The sequence below is a fragment of the Drosophila rhopaloa genome, unplaced genomic scaffold (assembly GCF_018152115.1).
Source record: "Drosophila rhopaloa isolate 14029-0021.01 unplaced genomic scaffold, ASM1815211v1 contig_4, whole genome shotgun sequence".
In the NCBI taxonomy this organism is placed as follows: Eukaryota; Metazoa; Arthropoda; class Insecta; order Diptera; family Drosophilidae; genus Drosophila; species Drosophila rhopaloa.
Genome location: NW_025335134.1, coordinates 282,353 through 309,900, shown reverse-complemented (window position 1 = coordinate 309,900; position 27,548 = coordinate 282,353). Strand labels below are relative to the sequence as shown.

The window sequence follows — 27,548 nt, the reverse complement described above, 5'->3', positions numbered from 1 at the left end:
AGTACCAAAAAGGGTTGCATGTGTTGTGCCCTAGCTAAAACATGTATTTGTTTCACGGCTCGCCCCAGACCTCTCATCACTGGATATTACGGCTTATATCCGTAACAAAATCCAAGTTGATGATTTGAAGGTCGAACAATTTAAATTTTCTTAAGCTAGGAAAGTATCATCATTTAAGATCGGTATTCCTTGTGCTCTTTTTGCATCTGTGTGTTCCACCAGTTTCTGGCCCGAGGGATATTTGAAAAAGAGTACGAAGCTAAGAGAAAAATAATAGTTCAGGGGAAATGGAAAACACCATTAAAGAACCATCCCAGCGCCCTCCACATCATCTTCTGTCCCAAAAAACTAGCCTCCTCTTTTCTTCTTTGCTATCAGAATACAAGAGGCTTACTTAGTAAGCTGACTAAATTGTATTCGGATAGTTTTTCATTCCCATATAATATTATGGTATGTACAGAGACCTGGTTAAGGCCGGGTTTTCTTAGCTCGAAAATTCTCCCGGGTAAGTACACAATTTAAAGGCTTGATCGTCAGTCCAGACGGGGAGGTCGACTCCACCTTTTCGTCTGAATTACTAACTTTCGAAGAATTTTATGACATCGAATTCCTAGGTATAAAATTATCGTTTCCCGGTAGTTTTGTATATATTACTTGTTCATATATCCCACCATCATCTGAGTTCCCTATTTACGCAAATCACCTTTCCGTTATTCAGTCCATTTCCAAAAAACTGTCGGATCGAGATCAGTTAATTGTATTAGGTGATTTTAATATACCTAGTGCGACACGGTCCCCTGACGAAAACTCTAACATTTTACTTCCTTGACTTGGCTTGCTTGACATTGCGCTATCCCAAGTGAACCATGTTAAGAACTCCTTAGGACGTTTACTGGACTTGTGTTTTGTTTCAAATTCAGAAGGCGTTTGCCTATCAAGAACGTCACCACTTACACAACCGGAAGATCCTTATCATCCAACTCTAGAGCTGACTGTAGACGCAAGAACAGAGCTGAATAAAAAATCCGAAAAGTCGGTTAAACGAATCCGCTGCTTTCGTAAGGCAAATTTTCATATTTTAAATACTTTTATATCCGGCTATGACTGGTCCGAATTTTATTCATGCACTAACGTGGCTAAGGCCGTTAATATCTTTTATAATGCATTGAATTCCTTCTTTTATCTGTGTGTTCCGTTATACTATCCGTCAATTTCAAATAAACCTCCATGGTTTAATAAAGAGTTGTCACACCTAAAAAATATAAAGTCCAGACTTTTCAATAAATTTAAAATGTGCGGTTCACAATCTGCCTTCTCTCGGTACCTAAGGGCTCGGTCAAATTTTATCGTGCTTAACGCCCGGTGTTATAAAAGCTATTTGACTCGTTGTAGGGTCCAATTTTCACAGGATCCAAAAGAGTTTTATAATTTTGTTAACACTAAGCGTAAATCAGCCTGTTCTTTTGGATCTCCATAAATATAAACCAGTCTACTCACCTGGTCCGGACGGAGTTCCAGGCTGCGTGCTTGAATACTGAAACTCTGTGTAGACCTCAATACAAATTGTTTACCTTGTCTTTAAAAGCATCTCATTTCTCTCTTATTTGGAAAGAGACATTTGTCATTCCCCTTCATAAGAAAAGAAAATAAATGCAATACAAGTAATTACAGAGGCATATCCAAATTATCCGCCATCCCAAAGCTTTTCGAAAACACTATTACACCCCATTTGCAACATCTTTGTAGATCGATTATATCTCCATATCAACATGGATTTATAAGGCGAAGATCTACGACGACAAACCTCTTGGAGCTAACGTCTTTTGTAATAAATGGCTTTAGAAAGAACATGCAGACTGACGTAGTTTACACTGATTTTAGAAAAGCGTTTGATTCAGTAAATCACTCGCTTCTTGTATTAAAGCTAGACTTATTAGGGTTCCCATGTGATCTTCTAACATGGATCTAAAGTTATCTGAGTGGTAGCACTCAATGAGTCCTCTTTAAAAACTTGATCTCTGATTTGATCCAAGTTACTTCAGGCGTCCCCCAAGGAAGCCACCTTGGCCCACTTCTTTTTACTTTATTTATAAACGATCTCCCTCTAGTCTTGACAAAGCCGCGTGTCCTTATGTACGCAGATGACGTTAAGTTATGCCTGCAATATAACGAAATTTCTAGCAGTTCAGACTTACAATCTGACCTAAATGCTTTTCAAACATGGTGTTGTGGAAATCTTTTGGATTTAAATAGCGCTAAGGGCAAAGTAATGACATTTTTTCGGGTGAACCCACAATATGCAACGTATACGCTGGGTGGTTGCGCGTTGTCTAGAATTACGCATGTTGATGACCTTGGCGTCCTCCTTGACCCAAAACTTAAGTTTTGTGACCATATTACTTCTATGGTGAATAAAGCCAGGGGAGTACTTGGATTTATTAAAAGGTGGTCAAAGGAATTCGATGATCCCTATGTTACAAAGACTCTGTTCATTTCACTAGTCCGTCCAATCCTGGAGTACTGTTCTGCAGTTTGGAGTCCTCAGTATGGTGTACATATAGACCGGATAGAGTCTGTGCCAAAGAACTTTTTATTATTTGCTCTACGGGGCCTTAACTGGAATGCAAGCCTTATTTTACCATCCTACAATAGTAGACTTCTCCTAATTAATCTACCATCAGGTGGTCAAAGGAATTCGATGATCCCTATGTTACAAAGACTCTGTTTATTTCACTAGTCCGTCCAATCCTGGAGTACTGTTCTGCAGTTTGGAGTCCTCAGTATGGTGTACATATAGACCGGATAGAGTCTATGCAAAAGAACTTTTTATTATTTGCTCTACGGGGCCTGGAATGCAAGCCTTATTTTACCATCCTACTCTAGTAGACTTCTCCTAATTAATCTACCATCCTTAGTAAACCGTAGAACGATGCTTGGCACAACTTTTATCTATAAACTTATTCACGGGGATGTGAAGAGTCCCGAGTTACTGGGTCGCATAAGCTTCTCCGTGCCTAATAGAATTACCAGGAACTATGTTCCTCTTACATTAAATATTTGTAGATCTAACTTTGATATGCATGAACCGTTTAGAGTACTGTGTAACGACTATAATAGACTATACCACATTATTTTTACTACCGACTCTTTGCTAAGCCTAAAATCGTTAATTTTATCTTACTTAGCACAAAATTAGTATTAGTATTAGTCTCGTACGTATTTCTAATCTTAGTCTGTCCGCTTCTACATTGTGCTTTTAACTTCTCGCGATCTCGTTTTTACGTCTATTAGGCTCCGCGCGTAACAAGCACTGCTTGGTGTCATAAGGGCCACTTGTTTGCGCTGATCATAGTACATCAACGTCAAAAAACAAAAAAAAAACGAAGACAATATTCAACAAGCGGGCCCGGCCATACAGACCGACATGGATCGCTGCATCCAAAGAACGTTAGTAACATAATTAACAGGAACAAAAACCCGCAACCACTTTTAAAGGTAGAGCTGGAGCCAGACGGCAGAGTCTTGAAGAAAAATAAAGGGCACCCCATACCCTGCAATACCTATTGCACCGAAGAATTAAGGTGGAAGATCCTCATAAGAGGAACGGCCCGGTGCAATGTACAAACTGTCAGGAGTATAGACACACCAGGACATACTGCACACTTACATCAGTCTGTGTAGTTTGTAAAGACTTTCACAATTCCTCCAATTGCCCTGCCAACAAAGAAGACCAACAAAAGAAGAAATGTGGAAACTGTGGAGGATCAAACACAAACTACAGGGGCTGTGTGGTCGACAAGGAGCTGAAAAACCGCATGCGACGAGTGACAACAACGAGCCATCAAAACGTGTACACTTACTCAAAAACGACGCCGGAAGGATTTTTCGGGACGGCTGCAAGATCCTCATTTGGTCAGCTAAATACCCAGAAGGGATTCTCTTACGCCGATGCCCTTCGAACAGGAAAGGGAAACCCACTCCAGTCTTATCTAGGAAACGTTCAGCAGGTCCCAGGACAGTCTCAAAGTACACTGGAAGCTATGATGGTTACTATGAAACAAAGTATGATGGAATTTATGTCCTTCATAAAAAAGGACCATGCAAACACTGGTTCAAAACCAGGACATGGTGTTACAGTTGGTTGCAGCTAAGCAGTCCAAATAATTGATGCCAAATCTACGAATAACCATGTAAAAAGACAATGCCTTTTCCCGGAACAAACTTGAAATAACACAGTTCCTGAATAAAAATCATATTGACATTATGCTACTGATAGAGACGCACCTCACAAACAAATACAATTTCCAAATAAGAGGCTAACCCTTCTACCGCACAGATCATCCAAATGGTAAAACCCACGGCGGAACCGGCATACTAATCAGGGATACAACTAATTACTTGCAGACCACGTCTATCAAAGTGCAGTCAGATAGCGGACTCCTTTCCATAGCCGCTGTCTTCTGTCCGCCTCGCTTTACAATTTCTGAAGGACAATTCATGGATTTTTACAACTTACTTGGAGATCGCTTCACAGCAGCATGAGATTATAATGCCAAACATACCCACTGGGGATCACGACTCGACTAATTATAAACTGAGCAACCAATTGGACTATGGTTCTCCAGGTAGCCCCACATACTGGCCTGCAGACCCCAGAAAGGTCCCAGACTTAATAGATTTTGCGGTGACAAGAAACATTCCACGCAATATAATAAGCGCCAAAGCGCTTTCGGACCTTTCATCTGACCACTGGCCAGTGCTAATAACTCTTCTTCAAAGCCCAGAAACTACAGATCAAAATGGTTAGAACAAACTGGTTAAAATATAAAATGTATATAAGTTCCCACATCGAACTAACCCCGCAGCTCAACATCGAAGCGGACATCGAAAGATCCACTGATGCTCTTGAAGAAGTACTCGTGGCAGCAGCCACTATTTCAACACCACAATTGAAGGACGTACAAATCAACCATTTCAAAACTAATCTGCAATTGGAACAGCTTGTACTGGAAAAGAGGCGTCGTCGACGTGCTTGGCAAAAAAATAGATCGCCATCTTTAAAATCTGCAATGAGATCATACGTCTCGGCTAATATCCGAGCAAATAGAAAAAATCTACTATCATAATGATACCGAGGCCCGGTAAAAACCACACAATTCCTTCATCCTTCAGACCAATAAGTTTACTATCCTGTCTATGTAAATTGCAGCGCAATATTCCTTGACGCATCTCAAGCTTTCGATCGAGTCTGGCTCGATGGCCTCATACATAAAATCATAAGATCAACACACTTGCCTACATACACTCATAAACTACTGGAGTCGTATATGTACAACAGAGTCTTCGCAGTTAGGTGCAACACAACAACATCTGACGACTACATTATCGAAGCTGGTGTCCCGCAAGGAAGCGCACTTGGGCTTACTCTGTTCGTCCTATATAAAGCGGATATTTCTACAAACGAGCAGCTTCGCTGACGACACTGCAATCCTAAGTCGTTCGAGGAGCCCAAGCCAAGCAACAACACAACTAGCCAATCACCTCATCGTAGTTGAGAGGTGGCTTTCTGATTGGCGTACTAAAATAAATGAATAAAAATGTAAACACATAACGTTTACTCTCAACAGGCAAACATGCCCTCCATTATCAGTGAATAGTACGCCGATTCCATAGTCAACGAAGTATCTCGGCGTCCATCTAGACAGACGACTAACTTGGAGAAGACACATCGAATGCAAGAAACTACATCTAAAACTAAAAATCCTGAGGACTATCACTAGGGGGCACCGTGGTATATTCGCAACCAAAACATCCACAGAGACCTCGGCGTTCTTGCAGTACTCAGTACCAGTCATATGACTGATAGTTTGATTACTGTAAGATTTGATACACTTATTGATAGTATTCAAAAAGAGAAGATTCAATATATAAAAAAAGGCAATTAAAAAAAAAAAAGGTAAAATCAGTCACTTTTGTCCTTCCATATAAGTATTTTAATGCCCAAATTACTGCTGGTATTTATTTTCCGTTTTCTTGAGTAATTTTCCTAGGCTTTAGAAAGGATCGGAAATTTAATGATATTGGTTTATAATTTGAAGCAAAAACTGCCCCTAATGTGTAATTAAAAGCGTCTGTAGTAAGATGGAATTCTGTCTGGGAATAAGGATATTGTAAAATTACTTCAATAGAAACAAGAGATTTGCATGGGTTCTGTGAGTCATTTCAAAAATAGGTCTGGGGCATTTTTGTATTGGCGTGGTTCGCCCTATAATTTTCATTTTCTGATTTAAGACACAAATGCAGTGCAGATGTAAGGTCTGGTTCCCTCATTCCGAGTAGCTGAGGTAGATCTCCTAGCAACCCTAATGTCTAATATATGGTATTGTGATTCTCTGCTCCCTTGTATACAATCAACTTTATTTAATATTAATGAAAGGTGTTTGTAAACTGCTTGATAGGATTTCTCTATTGATTGTTGGCTAGTTTGGGTGACCTTTTGTCGACATAATGAAATAGGAATCGTTTTGATGTTGCTTTCCAAGTCAAGGGGTCATTTATGACTAAGTTGTATCGGCATTTCCTGTTATTTTGCTACGAATGGAATGTTGAATTCCGAAATATTTTGGTGTTCCCTCTCAATCTACGTAAGTTGTTATAATTCGGTCTAAACTTTTTTTCAAGAACTGACTTTTTGGTTACGATAGAAGTTAAATCTGGTTTGGTTGCATTTGCGAATTTACTGAAGGAGGAGAAGGGGAGAGCGTTAAGATAAGGGGGTCTAACAAGGGGCTTTCTTTGTTGGTATAATATAATTATAAAAATTATTATAGTAAAATTATTTAGTTGTTGGTAAAATACAAAGATTTAAAATTAATAGTAATGAGTAAAAATCATAAAAATTAAAACGTAAATAGAAAAATAATTGAAGTTAACCGTTTTTTTTTGTGCAATTCTTTTCTTGTTTATATCGTTCAGCTCCATTGGCTGGAATTTGATTTTTTGATTTTTGTATAGTCCATTGGGTCTCTTAAAAATCACGGTATTGAGAGGTTTTCTTTTTTGGTTATTTTCAATTTGCATTTTTCCTTTTATTTTCCTCTTTGCTGGTTTTTATACCCTTGCAGGGAGTATTATATTTTCGACTCCTGGTGATGCTAATCAAGAAAATATATGTATACTGTATAGGGTCGGATAGGTGTCCTTCACTGCGTTGCAAACTTTTGACTGCAAGGGTATAAAAATCGGGCAGCTATATCATACAGCTGCAATAGGAACTTTTGAAAAATTTCTCGGTTTAGTGTTTTTAAGCTTCGAAATCGATATATAGAATATTTAAATTTTTGTAAAAGCTGCAAGGGTATAAAATCTTCGGCTTGTGAAATTTGCTTTCTTTCTTGTTTTTTATTTATTTCAGGTAATTGAACGATTTTTAATCTTACCAGCAACAGAGTTTCCTCGATTGGATGGGTCATGATAGGAGTCGATTCCGCAAACCATTACATTTTTAAACGGTATTTTAACAGTCCACAAAGAGCCTCCAATTTTACAATTCATTTGTAACACAATTTTTTGTACAACAGACCGATTTTTTTGGTCATTTAATAAGGTCTTCGCATTTACAACCTGAAAATAAATTTAAAAACGTAGAAGTATACTTTAAATAATTACAAAGAATACAGAAAACTAATATGGGCAAGCCGAAATTTATATCCTAATTCAGCTACTGGCATAAGATATTTGCAGTTATACCACTTGTAAAACCTGGTAGCGCCTCATTGTTTTCATTTGTAATACAATTATTGTGAAATACAGTAATTTTAACAAATTAACCTTTAAGTCATTACCAAACTTTCCTGTTAACAATTACCTGTTTGCAACTACTTCTTTAGAGAAGAAAAGAGACTATCCTCTTCGGCTAAACCTACACTTTCTATCGATTGACAAATGAACGCTCTATATTCGCGGTAGCCATTTCTCGCAGGTTCTTCCAAAATGTTCTTTGTTTAAAATTAAAAAGATTTTTTAAATACACCTTTAAGGTTAAAAACATTTTTAGTGGAACACAAGAGTATGTAAGGAACTCTCTAGGGCTGGGGTAGACTCAGTCTGCCCCGGATCCTCCACAGATAAATTTGTAGATAGCAGAAGGACAAGGTGGTGTCACTGGCCTGTGCCGGCCGGGAAGGGTTGCTGCGCGGACGGAAAACAGGGGTGCTTATTCGGAGATATAACCAGCCAAATAAGTCCTCTGGCTTTCCGGTGGTTCTGTGTGGTTCGAGTGTCGGCGGCGAAAGAAAACCTACAGCCTGGGTGCACTTACTCTCGTGCCGTCTAGAGTCAGGGCCGCGCGCTTCCGGCGGGAAACTTACACTTATTTGACCAGACAAATAAGTGGTCAGATTCCGGCGCTGGTTCCGACGGAAAACAGGGCACTTATTCGGAGATATAACCAGTCAAATAAGTACACTGCCTTCCGCTGGCTCCGTGTGGCTCGAGTGGCAATCCCCGAAAAGTTCACAAATTAATAGGCGACTTGGGCGGGTTGTTTTCTGATTTCACTTTTATTTTTGTCTTTGGTCTCTACCCGCACTGTAGGTTTTACTTTTCTCGTTGGTTAACTTACGTCGCTAGTCCCGGATCTTGGTCCGGGGCCGGTGTCCTGGCGGTGATCTCGCTGGGTGCGGGAGTTGAGCAACCGATGCGTTCGGGCGTGGAAAACGAAAGAACCACGTTCCGCCGGATCCACGTGCCTCGTCCAAGATCGGAGGTGATGCCACTTATCGTAAAAATATTCATACCAATATTTTTAGAAGTATTGTAAGGAAGTTCTTGGGCTGGGATATTGTGCTCAGGGCTCCCAGGGTCACTTACAATAATTTATTTCAGTTCAAGGACTCAAGGGAGGGGCGAGATAAAAATGACCCTATTCAGACTCCGTGGCCGGAACTCACAGCGGGTTTGGATCCGACAATCGAGCAGAGCTCCGTCGTAATCTCTACCCGCCACGCGCATCGGAACCCGCAATGATCCTTGGATCCGACAAACGAGGCTAGCTCAGTCGTAATCCTTGGCCACCACGCGGTCCGGCCACGATCGACAGAAACAGCAACAAAAAGAAAAAGGAAGGGGGTTTTGTGGGCACTGTCACCCAGAGATGCCGACCATGGGCCGAAGCCTGCAGCGGATTTAGATCTGACAATCGAGTACAAGACTCCGTCGAAATCTCTCTCAGCCGCACGCTCCGGAACCCGCACTGACCCTGGACCCGACAAACGAGCCTAGCTCCGTCGTAATCCACGGCCACTACGCGCTCCGGGACCGGCAATAGCTTCGGATCCGACAAGCGAGTGCAAGACTCCGTCGTAATCCTTGGCCACCACGCGGTCCGACCACGATCGGCAGAGAAGGGGGGTTTTTCCTAGATGGAGACAAGAGAAAATAGTTCCCATTCCCCTCCTACGTTCACTCACACACAAAACACGGTCAGGCGAATAGCTTTTGGGTTTTCAAATACTTTGTTTTCTTTATTTAAGTTTTGTTCGAGGGGTGTACAAAGCCTCCTTGTCACGCCACTCCAGTCTGATCGTTTTCAAAAAAATATATCGAGAAAATATATAGTGGACGCTTACGTTTCCGTCCACAGCAAATCCAGCCAGTTGATTCCCCATGCCTCCGCAGCGGGAACAGGATCGTACACTCCATCAACTTCGCCACTGTCGGTTGACATCGTATCACACGTTTTTCACGCACTTGTCTAATTTTCACGGCGGGGCGGGTTTCCCGGATTTTTGTCTCACGATTTGAATCTGGCATGCGCGAAGCCTCAAGAGTAATTGCGTTTTCCCCTCTTTGATATCGGCGCACGCACCCCATGCATTGCGTCGGCGTCGCTGCCGCTGCGCCGGCGCTTCGGCAAAATTATTTCCCCTTGCTCGAAAACATCGGTCGGGTTGGTTGCAATTTGGTTCGATCGTGCGAAACTATTTTCCCCTTGCTCGAAAACATCGGTCGGGTTGGTTGCAATTTGGTTCGATCGTTCGAAATTATTTTCCCCTTGTCGAGAGCGTGTTGGTTGCGCTCAGGCGTTCGATGGTTCAAGTGTGTGTGGCTGCTGATGTTCGAAGTGTGTGTAGGAGAGAGCGAGAGCGTGTTGGTTGCGCTCAGGCGTTCGATGGTTCAAATGTGTTGCGTGCGTTGGCTATTAAAAAGCTAAACTAATGATAATATTACATGGCTACAAAAATATTCCACATGGCTACAAAATAAATTGTGAGGGCCGTTTTACGGTTCCTCCTTGTCGTAGCAAGGGTCCCGCGGCATATTTTAGTTTGGCCTTCCTTGATCACCCGTCAGTGGCGCACAGGTGTCTCGGATTCGTGGACCCCTTCGGCGTCCTCTTCTGGGTCCTCGGCGGTCTGGTCCCCATGAAAGGGTTTCAAATCGGCTAGATTTGCGTTGCGACGCTTGCGTGTCCCTCGAAGTTGGACTCTGGCGATGTTTGGTGACAGAAATTTTATGATCTTATAAGGACCTTCGAACTTTGGAGCTAGTTTTGCATTGAACGCCTCCGCGGCGTTGGACAGGTGGTGAGTTCGGCCCAAACCCACATCCCAATGGTCGGTCTCCATTCCCATCGGCGCAAGTTGTAATAGCGACTTTGTTCCTGGGCTGCTCTCTCCATGTTTTCCTTGGCTGTTTTGAAAAAAGTTCTTGAGAAGCTCTGCCTTACTCGGTGGGGTCTCTGGGCGCTTCGCTGGCCCCTGTTGTAACTTCGTTGAACCAGCTTCCGGGTAATCGGGGCTCACGACCCTGTACTACGTTCGCTGGTCTGAATCCGGTGCTGTCGGAGACACACGTGTTGATGGCCAGGGTGATTTTCGGCAACAGGTGATCCGATGTTCGTTGGTCCTCTGTGGCGTACTGCGCGATCATCGTTTTGATAGTGCGGTTGGCTCGCTCTGTAGGGCTCTGTTGGGGGGAGTATGACGCAGTATGTTGCACTTCTATTCCTGCTTTCTTGCAGAATGCTTTGAAGGCCCTACTGGGTCCCAACGTCGCAGATAAAAGTTTTTGGGGCGCCGAACCTAGCCAGTATTCGCTCCCGGAAGGCTAGTTCCAGACTGGTGGCGGTAGCTCGGCGTAGGGGTATTAATTCCACCCATTTGGTGAAATGATCCAAAAACACCAGTAACATCGTGTGTCCTTTGCGGGACCTGGGAAGAGGCCCTACGAAATCCGCGCACAGGGTTGAGAATGGTCCCTCTGATTTCCTGGCTAGCATCTTCCCCGCTTGTTTGCGTTGACTCACCTTAAATTGCTGACAGGCTGGGCATTGCCGGACGTAACGAGCGATGTCTCGAAATGGGTACGCAAAGTCTCCATGCTCCATGGTCTTCCTTCCTAAACGCGTTGTCGAGGTGTCGGTAGAGTTGCCCGTTCTCTTGGATGTAGTCGGGAAATTTCTCCGGATTGGCTTCGATTTGCTTGATCTTTGCGGTGATCCACTTGCACGGTTCGTTGGTCTCATTCACCTGCTGGAGCGTTGCTAGCGGTTGCCTGGACAGAGCGTCCGCGACGAAGTTCTGTTTTCCCCGTCGGTATGAGATGTCAAACTGGAATTGTTGGAGTTCGAGGGCCCATCGTGCGATTCGGCCTGTCGGGTTATCGATTGAGTTCAACCACTTCAGGGCGAGGTGGTCTGTTATAACGTCAAATCGGTATCCTTCGAGGTAGCACCTCATCTTCCTGATTGCCCACACTATTGGAAGGCACTCCTTTTCCGTAGCAGAGTAGTTTTCCTCTGCTGCAAGCAACCTCCTGCTGGCATAGGCGATAACTCGTTCGGTTCCATCGACTTGCTGGGTTAAGACGGCTCTAAGGCCGAAGTCGCTTGCGTCGGTTTGTAGTTGAAATTTGAGGTTGAAGTCCGGGCAGGCCAGTACTGGTTCCCCGGTGAGCTTCCTTTTCAACTCCTCGAATGCCAGTTGCTGAGGGTCGCTCCAGGTCCATTTCCTTGGACGATTGTGGCGAAGTTCTTCACAAATCGCCGGTACCAGGATGCTATCCCCAGACATCGACGAAGTTCCTTGCAGTTAGTGGGTGGCTGGAGTTCTCTAACAGCGGCTATCTTGTCTGGGTCGGTGTGTATTCCGTCTTCGCTGATGACGTGCCCTAGGTAAGTTATGCTTCGCTGGAAAAACTTAAACTTCGCTTTATTCAGCTTTAAGTTGGCCTGCCTAAGCCGTCGGAGTACTTCCCGTAGGTTGGTGAAGTGTTCGTCCAACGAGGTCCCGATGACGATGATGTCACCTAGATAGGCGAATGCGTGAGGCTCCATGTCGGGTTCTATCACGCTGTCCAGTGCCCGCTGAAATGTAGCAGGAGCCGAGTGCAAGCCGAATGGCATTACTTTCCACTGGAAGAGCCCGCGGCCCGGCACGGTAAATGCGGTACAGGCGCGGCTGTCTGGGGACACCGGGATCTGCCAGTAACCGCTTTTTAGATCCAGCGTCGAGATAAACTTAGCGTTGCGAAGTAGTTCCAAGATGTGTCCTATCCGCGGTAATGGGTAGGCGTCGGGCACCGAGTGAGCGTTGAGCTGACGGTAGTCCACGCACATGCGCACATCTCCTGTCTTCTTGCCGACGAGGACGATGGGTGCGCTGTGAGGACTCCGGGAGGGCTCGATGCGTCCGTCGCGAAGCAGTTCATCAACCTGTTCGTTAATGATTTTCTGCATGGCAGGGTTCTTTGGAAAGTACCTCTGCTTGATGGGCTTGTCGTCCTTCATGACAATCCTATGTTCGGCTATGTGAGAGGTACCGGTCATTTGCTCGAATGGAGCCAGTTCCGCTTCGAGAAAGGGTTGGATCCGGGATTCCTCGTGTCCTTCAGTGATGACCGTTGCTAAGCTCGCTGTTACCTCTTGGGTTTGTCCCGGTGGGTGGGTAGTCGTTGGTGACTTTCGAAAGGGGTTGTTTTTCCGTGCTGCGGCGGCGTCGGCTAAAGGTTTTAAATAACAAGAGTTATTCCCTGGTGACGGCGTGGGTCGGGGTCGCGGTAATACGGTGGGGGTCTCTACTTGTAGAAGTGCCGGTGATCGTTGTGGGGTTACGGTAGGCGCGTTGACTTGTATTCGAGACGGCGATTGTCGAGGGGCTGCCACGGGTGGTACCGTGCAGCGTGGTGATGGTGTTGGTCCGACGGCTGCTATCAGAGCTACTCGTGGGGTGACGATGGGTAGTTTTGATTCTGCTTGCTAGCGGCGGGGTGTAGTAGGAGAGAGTCAACTGGACTTTCCCACACTGGATAGTGGTCTTGATCCCGCAGAGGAAGTCGATTCCGAGGATGATCTAGTCCAAGATGGACGGTAGCACTAGCAGTGTGGTCTTAGCGGTATCCCTAGGGTTACGGTGGTGGTCAGGGCGTGGGTGACGTCGGTGGTGCATCCATCTGCCAGGACTAGGATGCCGAATGTTTACAGGACTCGGGGGTCCTTGCTGTACACGGTGCTAGGATTCGGGCTAGGATGCCGAATGTTTACAGGACTCGGGGGTCTTTGCTGGGCACGGTGCTAAGATTCGGGCTAGGATGCCGAATGTTCACAGGACTCTTGGGTCCTTTGATTGCGCGGTGCTAGGATTCGTGCTAGGATGCCGAATGTTTACAGGACTCGTTGTTCGCGATGATGTTCCCCGCTTGATGGCCGGAGCTTGACTTCCTTCTGGTAGCCCGGTGTGCTCCTCTTATAGTCGCCGGCCACGTGTCCGTCGCGTTCGGGACAACGAGGGAAGCGAGAGAGGAGTTTTCACTGGTGATCGTTGTTCGCGACGATGTTCCCCACTTGATGGCCGGAGATAGACTGACTTATGGTAGCCCGGTGTGCTCCTCTTATAGGTGCCGGCCACGTGTCCGCCGCGTTCGAGACAACGTGGGAAGCGAGAGAGGAGGAGGAAAAAATATTTTTGCGCAACCACACATATTTATATTTTCTTTCCCGTTTCCCCAAAAAAAAATTTTCCATGCGTGCTCCGGGACCCGACAAACGAGCTTAGCTCCGTCGTAATCCACGGCAGCTACGCGCTCCGGAACCGGCAATGGCTTCGGATCTTACATACGAGCAAAACTCTGTGTGTGTGTGTAAAAAATTTTTTTTTTTTTTTTGATCTTAGGGTCTGGGTGTCTATCTATACCACAACAAAAAATTTTATTTTTCTTGAGAAAAAAAATTATATATTTTTTAAGAGGAAAAATTATTTTAAAATTTTCCGTATCCTTTAAGTCCCTGTTCGGGCGCCATGTAAGGAAGTTCTTAGACTGGGATATTGTGCTCAGGGCTCCCAGGGTCACTTACAATAATTTATTTCAGTTCAAGGACTCAAGGGAGGGGCGAGATAAAAATGACCCTATTCAGACTCCGTGGCCGGAACTCACAGCGGGTTTGGATCCGACAATCGAGCAGAGCTCCGTCGTAATCTCTACCCGCCACGCGCATCGGAACCCGCAATGATCCTTGGATCCGACAAACGAGACTAGCTCAGTCGTAATCCTTGGCCACCACGCGGTCCGGCCACGATCGACAGAAACAGCAACAAAAAGAAAAAGGAAGGGGGTTTTGTGGGCACTGTCACCCAGAGATGCCGACCATGGGCCGAAGCCTGCAGCGGATTTAGATCTGACAATCGAGTACAAGACTCCGTAGAAATCTCTCTCAGCCGCACGCTCCGGAACCCGCACTGACCCTGGACCCGACAAACGAGCCTAGCTCCGTCGTAATCCACGGCCACTACGCGCTCCGGGACCGGCAATAGCTTCGGATCCGACAAGCGAGTGCAAGACTCCGTCGTAATCCTTGGCCACCACGCGGTCCGACCACGATCGGCAGAGAAGGGGGGTTTTTTCCTAGACGGAAGCAAGAGAAAATAGTTCCCATTCCCATTCCTACGTTCACTCACACACAAAACACGGTCAGGCGAATAGCTTTTGGGTTTTCAAATACTTTGTTTTCTTTATTTAAGTTTTGTTCGAGGGGTGTACAAAGCCTCCTTGTCACGCCACTCCAGTCTGATCGTTTTCAAAAAAATATATCGAGAAAATATATAGTGGACGTTTACGTTTCCATCCACAGCAAATCCAGCCAGTTGATTCCCCATGCCTCCGCAGCGGGAACAGGATCGTACACACCATCAACTTCGCCACTGTCGGTTGACATCGTGTGAGGAGTTAAATAACCCCTCACAAATAAATGAGAGTTTGGAGGAATTCAGCTGGTGAGAGTTTGGAGGAATTCAGCTGGTGAGAGTTTGGAGAATACAGCTGGTGAGAGTTTGGAGAATACAGCTGGTGAGAGTTTGGAGAGAAACAAGAAGAGAGTTTGGAAAGTACGGCTGGAGAGAGTTTGGAGAGAACGTGTAACGGTAGAAGGCGGCGGACTTTGGACCGAGGATGGTGCCGTGCGCAAAACCGAAAAAGGAGAAGCCAAGAATTAACGGGATACGCCGGCCTATAAAAGCGGGCCGAGCGCAGGAAGCGGGATCAGTCGATCACAAGGAGTCAATCCAGCAAGATCAGTAGACAAGCAGAAAACCAGTGAATAAAACAAGTCAAGTCAACGTCAGGAGGAAGCAGAGCCGCGCCGAGTCAACAGGAGCAAGATCGCTACATCAAGACGTTCGGGACTTAGAGTTGAAGTCTCCGAGCTGAGAAACAGGTAGCTGAGGTCCTTAAGGCATCACGCGGCTAAGTCCAGGCGTTTCATTCTAATTCGTGTCGCGATTTGAGCTTGGCGTATTGCTCGGCGAATCCGACAGAAGTGAATAAAAGGAGTCCTTCGACAAAGAACCGTGGGCTCGGAAGGGAAGCTGTCCAGAACCAGCTGCCGTGCGAAAGCAATTGCCTTGTCGAATTCCGGCGTACGCCTGAATCGGCAGGCGAGAATTGTGCAGGCCCTGGTGCGACTAGCCAAGAAGGACGCGCGTCCGAACCACGGGTGTCTCGAGAGGCGTATGCGTCGAGAGCACAGTAGTTCACCGCCAGAGTCCTAGACGGGTAGCTAACCAAATCCCGAGAGCCAAAGACCCGCTGCACCTAGTCTCACAAGAGCACGCGGACAACGGAGCCAGGATTCGCGCCGCAAGCAGAGCGAGGACATCGAGGACACGAGACACAACGAGCAGTCGTCGCAGGCCCAGCAACAACCAAGCTGCACTCCGACGTATCTAGTCCACGGCGAAGAGGCGCGGGCGGAAGCATTCGTCTTGAACCTAGCGTCCTGCCACAGGGACTACATTGGCGGCCTTCCGGCGTATGCTTGAACCGTCAGGTAAAAACTGTGTAGGCGTCTGGTGTGACCGGCCGGGACAGATCCAGGGACAGGAGGCTGTGGCTGCGAAAGGCATACGCTTTGAGAGCCCAGTGCCTGTTCACCCTAGTCTGGGAGCGGTGACGCATCCCTAGACCCTCAGAAGCCCCGAGGCCAAAGACAGCGGAGGCGTTACGGAGTAGCGAGCAGCGAACAGTGAGGCAGCGGAGAGCGACGGTGGAGCGACAACAATTCTTCAAGGGAGGCGTTGAGATACCCATCTGTCACCATTAGTCCCAGGCCGAGGGACAAGTCAGCGAGGCAGCGGAGAGCGACGGTGGAGCGACAACAATTCTTCAAGGGAGGCGTTGAGATACCCATCTGTCACCATTAGTCCCTGGCCGAGGGACAAGTCGGCGAATAAAGATCTTTGTAAATATCCTAACCTTCTGTGCGTTCTCACTAGACAATCGGGCGGTCACGTTTATATAAATTTGGTGGGACGAACAACACAAATCTTCTGAGCTAGCCGCACGATACTCGTAGCGAGCAGACATACAAAAATCCGTTCGTTACATCTGGCGCCCAAAACGTGATTGTTCGGTCGGTGAGAATCAGCAACAAACAGAAACGGCACAAGAGCAGACGGCGGACACATCAGAGGACTAGGACAAGGATTTCACATTGATACAGACTGCGAGGCAACAGGACTAGGCGTCAGGCCGAAGCAAGAGTCATCCATACGCCACGCCGAAAGGAAAATCACAAGGATAAGACACAGATTATACATGGAAAAGGATGCTAGGGACCCCGACTACGAGGCAGACGGATTCAGCGTCAGGCATACGCCCGAGTCATCCATCGATACGCCGCGTAGATAAGGTGTAACAAAAGAAAGGGTGCATAAAAAAAAACCCCCAACGAGGCAGTCGGATTCAACGTCGAGCATACGCCCGGGTCATCCGCCTATACGCCGCGTAAATAGGGTACCTAAGGAAAAGAAAGATTGAATAAAAACCCAAACGAGGCAGTCGGATTCAGCGTCGGGCATACACCCGAGTCATCCGCCTATACGCCGCGTGAAACAGGCTTATAAAGCACGAGCAGCAACGCCAAGCCCGTAACGTCAGTAGACTCTATACGGAGTAGATCAGGCTGAAGCTACTGGCTGCCGAAGAAAGGGGAGAGACGGCACAGCAGAGCTGCACCGTACGATGCTAGTAATTAAAAAACAAAAAAAAAATAACAATAATAAATAAGAAAATATATAAACACAGAAAACACGGGCACATCAAACATAACAACGCGCACAATACAAACAAATAAATGACACAAAATAACACAAGCGGCATCGGTCCTCCCGTATACAACATCGAGGCCCCACGGCCAAGGGCGACTGGAGGGCGAAAGGCTAAAAGAGAGAGTACAAAGTGAGAAGGGTGAAAGTGGAGAAAGAAAGGAAAAATCTTACCATTGAACCTTTCTTGTCATGTCGCTCATCTAAAGGGATGGGGGCGCTTCGATTTATAAGCGGTCGATTGGCACAGAACACTGGAGATGACGGCACATGAAGGGTCACACTAAACTATCGCCACCACCGAATGGCAACGATGCACTAATTCAAATCATCGAGATGGGCTGGAAAACCGATCGGGAAAGCAGTAGTGTGACCAAACAACGAAGGAAAGGAGATGCTTAGAACGCGAAGCATATGGGGGAAACATCTTGGGCGGGACATTCAAAGGAGATACGAAGGAGAACACGAGACGTCTATGGGGAAACATCTTGGGCGGGAAAAGGAATGGAGCATCGGCGCTGTGGAACTCAAATACGAGATGTGAGCGTCGAGGGAACCATTTGGAGGAGCAAAAAGACTCGAAGGCTACCGGGATTTACAAGGAAGACAGCCGGAGAGAAGGAAATCAAGTCTATGGGGGAAACATCTCGGGCGGGAAGAGGAATGGAACATCGGCGCTGTGGAACTCAGGTACGAGCTGTGAGCGTCGAGGGAACCATTTGAAGGAGCAAGAGGACTCGAAGGCTTCAAGGATTTACAAGGAAGACAGCCGGAGAGAAGAAAATCAAGTCTATGGGGGAAACATCTTGGGGCGGGAAATACATAGAACGAGAAGGAGCGACGTCGAGGGAAGGAGGACCAATATCAGCGATCCAGAACAGCGGATCCAAGGAGAACTCCAAGATAACAGCCGGAGAAGAGGTGCAAGTCTCATTTCGTTCCCGAAGAAAGGGGAGAATGTGAGGAGTTAAATAACCCCTCACAAATAAATGAGAGTTTGGAGGAATTCAGCTGGTGAGAGTTTGGAGGAATTCAGCTGGTGAGAGTTTGGAGAATACAGCTGGTGAGAGTTTGGAGAATACAGCTGGTGAGAGTTTGGAGAGAAACAAGAAGAGAGTTTGGAGAGTACGGCTGGAGAGAGTTTGGAGAGAACGTGTAACGGTAGAAGGCGGCGGACTTTGGACCGAGGATGGTGCCGTGCGCAAAACCGAAAAAGGAGAAGCCAAGAATTAACGGGATACGCCGGCCTATAAAAGCGGGCCGAGCGCAGGAAGCGGGATCAGTCGATCACAAGGAGTCAGTGAGGAAAACAAGTCAAGTCAACATCAGGAGGAAGCAGAGCCGCGCCGAGTCAACAGGAGCAAGATCGCTACATCAAGACGTTCGGGACTTAGAGTTGAAGTCTCCGAGCTGAGAAACAGGTAGCTGAGGTCCTTAAGGCATCACGCGGCTAAGTCCAGGCGTTTCATTCTAATTCGTGTCGCGATTTGAGCTTGGCGTATTGCTCGGCGAATCCTACAGAAGTGAATAAAAGGAGACCTTCGACAAAGAACCGTGAGCTCGGAAGGGAAGCTGTCCAGAACCAGCTGCCGTGCGAAAGCAATTGCCTTGTCGAATTCCGGCGTACGCCTGAATCGGCAGGCGAGAATTGTGCAGGCCCTGGTGCGACTAGCCAAGAAGGACGCGCGTCGTCGCAGGCCCAGCAACAACCAAGCTGCACTCCGACGTATCTAGTCCACGGCGAAGAGGCGAGGGCGGAAGCGTTCGTCTTGAACCTAGCGTCCTGCCACAGGGACTTCATTGGCGGCCTTCCGGCGTATGCTTGAACCGTCAGGTAAAAACTGTGTAGACGTCTGGTGTGACCGGCCGGGACAGATCCAGGGACAGGAGGCTGTGGCTGCGAAAGGCGTACGCTTTGAGAACCCAGTGCCTGTTCACCCTAGTCTGGGAACGGTGACGCATCCCTAGACCCTCAGAAGCCCCGAGGCCAAAGACAGCGGAGGCGTTACCGAGCAGCGAGCAGCGAACAGCGAGGCAGCGGAGAGCGACGGTGGAGCGACAACAATTCTTCAAGGGAGGCGTTGAGATACCCATCTGTCACCATTAGTCCCAGGCCGAGGGACTAGTCGGCGGATAAAGATCTTTGTAAATATCCTAACCTTCTGTGCGTTCTCACTAGACAATCGGGCGGTCACGTTTATATAAATTTGGTGGGACGAACAACACACGTTTTTCACGCACTTGTCAAATTTTCACGGCGGGGCGGTTTCCCGGATTTTTGTCTCACGATTTGAATCTGGCACGCGCGAAGCCTCAAGAGTAATTGCGTTTTCCCCTCTTTGATATCGGCGCACGCACCCCATGCATTGCGATCGTTCGAAATTTTTTTCTCAGGCGTTCGATGGTTCAAATGTGTGCAGCTGCTGATGTTCGAAGTGTGTGTAGAAAAGAGCGAGAGCGTGTTGGTTGCGCTCAGGCGTTCGATGGTTCAAGTGTGTGCAGCTGCTGATGCTCGAAGTGCTGCTGGCGTTCGATGGTTCAAATGTTTTGCGTGCGTTGGCTATTAAAAAGCTAAACTAATAATAATATTACATGGCTACAAAAATATTCCTACATGTGGATGGGTATCACTGCAGTATAACATATTTAAATCTTGCCTCCGTGGCTGAGTATGTTTATACATAGTGTCAAAATGTGGGGGTCAGTTCGGTGACGTCACTCATTCGTGACGATGACGCGAAACTCTTGGTTATCGCACCGCCGCAGGATTCGCACGTTCTGGCGGTCGATGGCCCTGACGAAGCCCACTAATGTTGACGGTAGCCGGTGTCGCAGGTAGCGATCTTGGCTGAGCACCTGACGGCGTGTCGTCGGATATCGTGTCCACTCCCGTGATGGGGTGGGTCCTGAGGCTCCCTGTCCTCCCTCATGGACGAGTCCAGTAGCGGATCTGCCGATACGTGGGGCTCGGTCGCTGCCGTTGAGACCGTGGGGCTTGATGAGCGCTCTTCCAACCCTGTCCATTCCGCGTTGGATTTCACTGGCGTGCACGGCAGGGGCGCACGAGTGCCTCCGGTATTAGACCGTCCGTCTCCGCCGACCGATGCACCGTCCAACGAGGTTGCAGGCCATGGCACTCGTGCTCTCCTCGATGCAGCGTGTGAGGTATACAGGGGCGAAGATCGGTACCTGCATACTGTCGAGCCATGAAGTGTCGAGCCCGTTAGCAACTATGATTACATGCCCTACCTACAGTGCGGTTGATCTGTTCATATTGTTCTACTAACAAAAGTTTGGTTAACTAGTTTATTTTAGTGCTACTTATCTTAGCCTTGACAAAAACGGGTGTACCGTTTTGATTCACGTGCTACCAAGTGTGGCTTCACTCTGCAAAGTGGACCTGTCGTCGCTTGGCTGTAGCTCCAATACAAGGTCGCTCGTCGCCGTCGTAGTCTGGGCCGTTGTGGCAGCCCCCTCCGATGGCTGCTTCTCGGGAGGTCTGGTACTCCTTAAGGTCGGGTAGGCAGGCCGTCAGCCGCTTCCGAGAGCCTTTTAACTGGAGTCGCACCACGTTTGGCGATAGAAATTTGATGACCTTGTATGGCCCTGTATATTTTGGGGCCAGTTTGACGTTGAATCTCTCGCTCGCCATGGAGAGGTGGTGTGTACGCACGAGCACCCAGTATCCCACCGTTGGTCGCCACTCGCGTCGTCGCAGATTATAATACCGCTGTCGTTCGTGGGACGCTTGCTGATTGTTCTCGCGGGCGATGATGTAGGCTTCCTTTAGTCCATGTACTCGATCTTCGGGCGTTTGGGGGGGCTCCAAAGGTTGCGGAGATAGGGCTTCTGCGACTATGTTTTGGTTCCCCTTCCGGTAGTGCACGTCGAATTGGAATTGCTGAAGCTCCAATGCCCAATTCGCCCCGTCGGGTTCTCAATGGAATTGAGCCATTTGAGGGCAAGGTGATCCTGTTATCACGTCAAACCTGTAGCCCTCTAAGTAGCATCTGAGCTTGCGGATGGCCCACACTATGGCGAGGCACTCCTTTTCGGTGGCCGAATAGTTCTCCTCGGCCTTGACTAGCCGGCGGCTAGCGTATGCCACCACTCGCTCGCCTCCTTCAACTTTCTGGGTGAGAACGGTGCCGAGTCCATAGCCACTGGCGTCCGTTTGCTGGAACTTCCGGCCGAAATCCGGGCATGCTCGCACTGGGGTTTGTTTTTCAGGTCCTCAAAAGGGCGTTGTTGGGGTTCCTCCCAGAGCAACTTCTTCCCCTTCCTCAAAAGGGTTGACATGGGTTGTACAACTGTTGCGATCCCCAGGTATCGACGGAGTTCCTTGCAGTTGGAGGGTGGGCTCTGAACACTTCCTGTAGGTTTCGTAAATGATCTTACAACGTCAGCCCGATGACAATGATGTCATTAAGATAAGCGAACGCGTGCGGTTCCATATCTGGCCCGATGACGCTATCCAACACTCTCTGGAAGGTGGCCGGTGCGGAGTGTAGCCCAAACGCCACTGGAAAAGTCCACGTCCAGGAAACGTGAAGGCGGTGCATTCCCGGCTATCCTTGGCCATGGGTATTTGCCAATACCCATTTTTTAAGTCTAACTTAGAGATGTAGCGCGCATTCCTGAGGCGTTCCAAATATGGTTGATGCGGGCACGCTGTGGGCATTGAGCTGTCGAAAATCGACGCACATGCGCATCTCCCACGTTTTCTTCCTAACAAGGACAATAGCTGCACTGTGGGGGCTCCGTGATGGCTCGATCCTGCCATCTCGTAGCAGTTCGTCCCCTTGCTCGCTTATGATCCGCTGCATGGCCGGGTTCTTTTGGAAGTAGAAAAGGATTTCGTTGTCGTGCGATTCCGGCATCCGCTAGAGGGGTCAGCCCGTAGTTTGTTGTCCCCTTGTGGGTGGGGGTCCCCGTACCCAAATTCCTTGGCGAGGCTTCGCGTGGTGGCCGGGTCCGTAGTACTGCTGGTGCGGTCTTGCCGGATGGTCCGGGTGCTGGTGTTGGTGTGGCTGCTGAAGCCCGAGGACCCGGATCGTTTCCCGAACGGCGGCACCATCTTATTGTTCGTATGCCCCGTCGTCCACTTTCCCAGCAGAACAATATTGCGGGTCTTGTGCACTCCCTGGCGAAATGATTAATCTCTCCGCAGCGTCGGCAGGCGTGCTGGACATCCACTATCCGGGTGTCGTGGTCGGAGATCTGGTTCGTGCCTTCCACCGGGAGTGGGCTTGCGTGTGTATCTCTGGCTGCAGGACGAGCCTCCGGCACTACTGTTCATTGGTGTGGCTGGGGCCTGGGTCTCGTGCCCGTGCCTATCGAGGTGTAATTGGCAGGTGAGGTGTGACGGTGCACATCCCGATCCCTAGCGATCTCATATGTGGCGGCTAGCTGCGTCAGTGTCGTCAGCGTGGAGTACTTGTGGTGTCTGATGAAGAGTTGGTACTCGGGGAGCAGGTTTTCATAGATCCGATCCAGCTCGCACTCGGGGGAGTATCCTGCCCGCTTCAAATCTACAACGAAATTTTTAAATGGTTCCCCTGCCTTTTGGTACCTTGTCCGTATGGTGTCCTCTAGCCGCTGATAATATCTTGGAGGCAGGAAAAAGTCCAGAAATTCGCTCCGAAATAGAAGCCACGGTGTCTTGTGCATACGATAAGCTCTGTATCAGCCTTCTGCGCGGCCCGTGAGTAAACCGGAGTTGGTTAGGGGTACTTCGCTAGTCTGTACGTTGTATGCAGCTGCTCCGCCTTCGACGCGCTCTATGAAGTGCACCGGGTCCGTCTCCCCGTCAAAGCTATCTCCCCACATACGGAGATTCTCTCTCAACACAGCCGCTGAGATGGAGTCTCGGGGTGCTCGGTTTGCAGAGGTCGTGGCGTTGTGTGTGGCCCCGGGGTCAGGGCTCAAGTGACCGGGTCTGGGCGAAGCGATTCGACCGGGCACGTTTAACTTCAGAGCTCCTTCTTCCGGCATCGGGGATGTGGATCGCGACTGGCCCTCCTTGGGGGACGGCGCCTCCGGATACATTGCTTCCAGCTCGGAGAAGCGGCTCTGGATGCTCGCGCTGTGGCCGGTGTCTCCGATGAACACAGCCAAACGCGTTCGTTGCTCTGCCACCGTTCCTGTCTAACCCAAATTCTTCCAGTAATGCCACCAATTCCTCCTTTCGCCGGAACGAGATCCACCGCACGCCCATCGTGGTAGGCTTGGGTTCACTTCCAGATGACTTCCTGCTGGGATCGTGGGGTGCGTTCCTCGGCGGAATTTCCTCCTGGTTCTCTATGTTGCTGGCTTGGTCTGCCTGTGCTCGCGGGGGTCAGGTGGCAGCGGTCGATGGCAGAACCTTGCTTACTTCAGGTTTCCCTCAAGTACTAAAAGCTGTGTCAGCCAGTGTGTATGATGCGTAAAATCTGCGTTTGCCGTCGGAGTGAGTTTTTCGGAGCCTTCGGCGGGCCCGCGTCACCAGTAGGTAAAATCTGTAGCAGCTGCGTCACCAGTGGGGTCGATGCTGGGTTAGTCGATATGTTATCGAAATCTCGTGTCCCCGATGGAAGCCATGCGTAAATGCTGCGTCAGCCGTGGCGTTATTGAAATCTCGCGTCCCCGATTAGAATCGCCAAAATTCTGTGCAGTGATGCACTGCGTCGACTGCTCGGCGAAGCGGAACAGTGGGCAGCTGAACGAGGTAATAATGCTTGGTTGCCGGCGCTTGGGGTACCCTTCTGGGCGGCTACGGGCACACGGCGTATTTATGGGTCTTTAGGCCGTAAGTTTGGACACGCCGGCTCGTCCTCCTCGTCCCTGCTCGGGCGCCAATCTGTAAGGAACTTTCTAGGGCTGGGGTAGACTCAGTCTGCCCAGGATCCTCCACAGATAAATTTGTAGATAGCAGCAGGACAAGGTGGTGTCACTGGCCTGTGCCAGCCGGGAAGGGCTGCTGCGCGGACGGAAAACAGGGGTGCTTATTCGGAGATATAACCAGCCAAATAAGTCCTCTGGCTTTCCGGTGGTTCCGTGTGGTTCGAGTGTCGGCTGGGAAAAAAACCTACAGCCTGGGTAAACTTACTCTCGTGCCGTCTAGAGTCAGGGCCTCGCGCTGGTTCCGGCGGGAAACTTACACTTATTTGACCAGACAAATAAGTGGTCAGTTTCCGGCGCTGGTTCCGACGGAAAACAGGGCACTTATTCGGAAATATAACCAGTCAAATAAGTACACTGCCTTCCGCTGGCTCAGTGTGGCTCGAGTGGCGATCCCCGAAAAGTTCACAAATTAATAGGCTACTTGGGCGGGTAGTTTTCTGATTTCACTTTTATTATACCCGTTACTCGTAGAGTAAAAGGGTATATTGTATTCGTGCAAAAGTATGTAACAGCTAGAAGAAGGCGTTTCCGACCCTATAAAGTATACATATTCTTGATCAGGGTCACCAGCCGAGTCGATATAGCCATGTCCGTCTGTCCGTCTGTCTGTCCGTCCGTATGAACGCTGAGATCTCGGAAACTATAAAAGCTAGAAGATTGGCATTTTGCATTCAGATTCTTGGAGTTCCTACGCAGCGCAAGTTTGTTTCAAAAAGGTGCCACGCCCCCTTTAACGCCCACAATCGCTTATATACGATTTTAAAAATTTAAATATTTCGGAAAAGTAAAAATGCAGTTTTATTGTGTTTATCAATACCTATCGAAATGCAGAAGAAAATTTTCAAATCGGACCATTCGTTAAAAAGTTATGCGTGATCAAAGTTTCTATCTCCATCTCCCTCGCACTCCTTTTACCTGAGTAACGGGTTTCTGATAGTCGGGGCACCCGACTATAGCGTTCTCTCTACCCGCACTGTGGGTTTTACTTTTCTCGTTGGTTAACTTACGTCGCTAGTCCCTGATCTTGGTCCGGGGCCAGTGTCCTGGCGGTGATCTCGCTGTGTGCGGGAGCTGTGCAACCGATGCGTTCGGGCGTGGAAAACGGAAGAACCACGATCCGCCGGATCCCCGTGCCTCGTCCAAGATCGGTGGTGATGGCACTTATCGTAAAAATATTCATACGAATATTTTTAGAAGTATTCTTAAAAATATTTAAGAATATTTATCGAACGGCCTTCCTGGCACCAAAATTACTAACTAGAAAACACTTAATACTAGATTTCACCTATCGATATATGCCTCCTGGGCTGCGAGTCTTTTGTTTATTAATCCTAAATAATGCCTCCGTGGCTGAGTATCTTGGACAATGCCTCCGTGGCTGGGTATCACTACAGTATTACATTTTTAAGTCTTGCCTCCGTGGCTGAGTATGTTTATAGTGTCAAAATGTGGGGGTCAGTTCGGTGACTCTCCACAAGTATTTGTGAAACAAAAGATAAGAAAAGCTTAATTTTGCAATTTGTTATGTTTAAATAGAATAGCCCTTTTTCAAAAACAGTCACCTTTTCGATAAAAATAAATAAAATAAGCCTTAATTTTCGTTATTGATTGTACTTAAATTGTTAAACCAAATATTACAATTAGGAGAAGGTACATCCAATAGACTAACCTTTCGGAACTACATTCATTCGAGTATACCTCTTCTCGTTACCTGGCATGCCTCAAAGAAGCAATTAGAAGATCGGGAGATGTTGCTAACATGTTAAATGATTATTAATCTAAATTATTTTAAAAATGTGTGCTTCTTTAAAAGGCTCTCCTATAACAATCAAATAATAAAACGAAATTTCCAAATATAAAGAAGGAATGTCAAAAAAGTATAGTTAATTATGTTTTAATCTATTTTCCACTTTAGTCAAAAATAGTGAAAAAGTGACAGTTGGAAAATATCGATTACCTAGAGAAGCACAAAGCTAACAAAATAGATTATTTAAATACAATAATCAGTTAAAACACAAAATTAAGATATTTTTACCTAATTTTCAAGATACACCAAAAACTTTAATCACTTATAAATTGTATCTACAAAAAATTTGTTTTGCAACTATTAGTGCCTCAGTCACGCCACTGGTAAACCGTGGTTAAACATAAAAAAAATTGACAATTAGTTAAACCGACCAAAAATTGAATATACAAACTTAAATTTTGTATTTGATCAAAATAAGTTAAAGCAAGAAAGGAAGCAAACTTCGGCAAGCCGACCTTGCAGTTATTACAAATCGAATACATTTCGATTTCTATGCCTATTACTAAAAACAATGAAGCCATGTCGGTTTTGAGATGCATTTTGCAATCTTTTCCATGGCCGCAATATTATATTGTTGTCCGTTTTAATTTAATTAAAACCGTAATTCCAAAATATTTAAATATTACCAAATCCCAAAGAAAAAAAAAATAAAACAACGAAGTTAATTCTTTAAAAAAAATTTTTTCCGATTGTTCCTATGGGAGCTAAATGATATAGTCGCTGGGTCGTTCCGACTTATATACTACCTGAAATAAAAAGACAACTTTGGGGAAACTTTCAATCAGATAGCTTTCAAACTGAGGGACTAGTTTGCGTAGAAACGGACAGATAGCCAAGGGATGCTTGCCCTTGTCGAAACCCTTCCCCGTTCAATCCGCTAGAGGGAGATAAGAATAACACATCAAATAACCGGACCATTCTTCAGCCCCATAGGCAATGACTCTCCGGTCACCTTCTTCGTTCTTCCCGGTTTAACTGCCTTCCATGGCGTTATTGGGGACGACAATTTGAAATCCCTTAAAGCAATTATTGATAGAAAAAACGATTCTTTAACAATAGCAACAGGGGTAAAAATTCCGCTACTTGCCATGCCTTCCTTGAATAATCGATAGTTAATCGATAATCGATAGCGAACACCCAGTAGAAGCGAGGGAATGCCTCGAATCCCTTATTTCTGAATTCTCCACTATTTTTGAGCCACTCTCTCCAGGCGAGGCCGTGTTCGAGCTTCAAAAAGCTACCCTTACCCCGCGAACATGAGA

The 27,548-nt window shown here is 47.3% G+C and overlaps 1 protein-coding gene across 2 annotated transcripts in view; it reads right to left on the bottom strand.

The window, feature by feature from the left end:
• Nucleotides 1–27,548, bottom strand: part of LOC108038995 (protein argonaute-3) — a 555,323-nt gene that overhangs the window by 357,454 nt on the left and 170,321 nt on the right. For both annotated transcript variants that reach the window (XM_044461511.1, XM_044461512.1), the window contains exon 4: nt 7,440–7,623. In XM_044461511.1, coding sequence (XP_044317446.1) covers nt 7,440–7,623 — 184 coding nt within the window. The remainder of the gene's footprint in view (nt 1–7,439; nt 7,624–27,548) is intronic.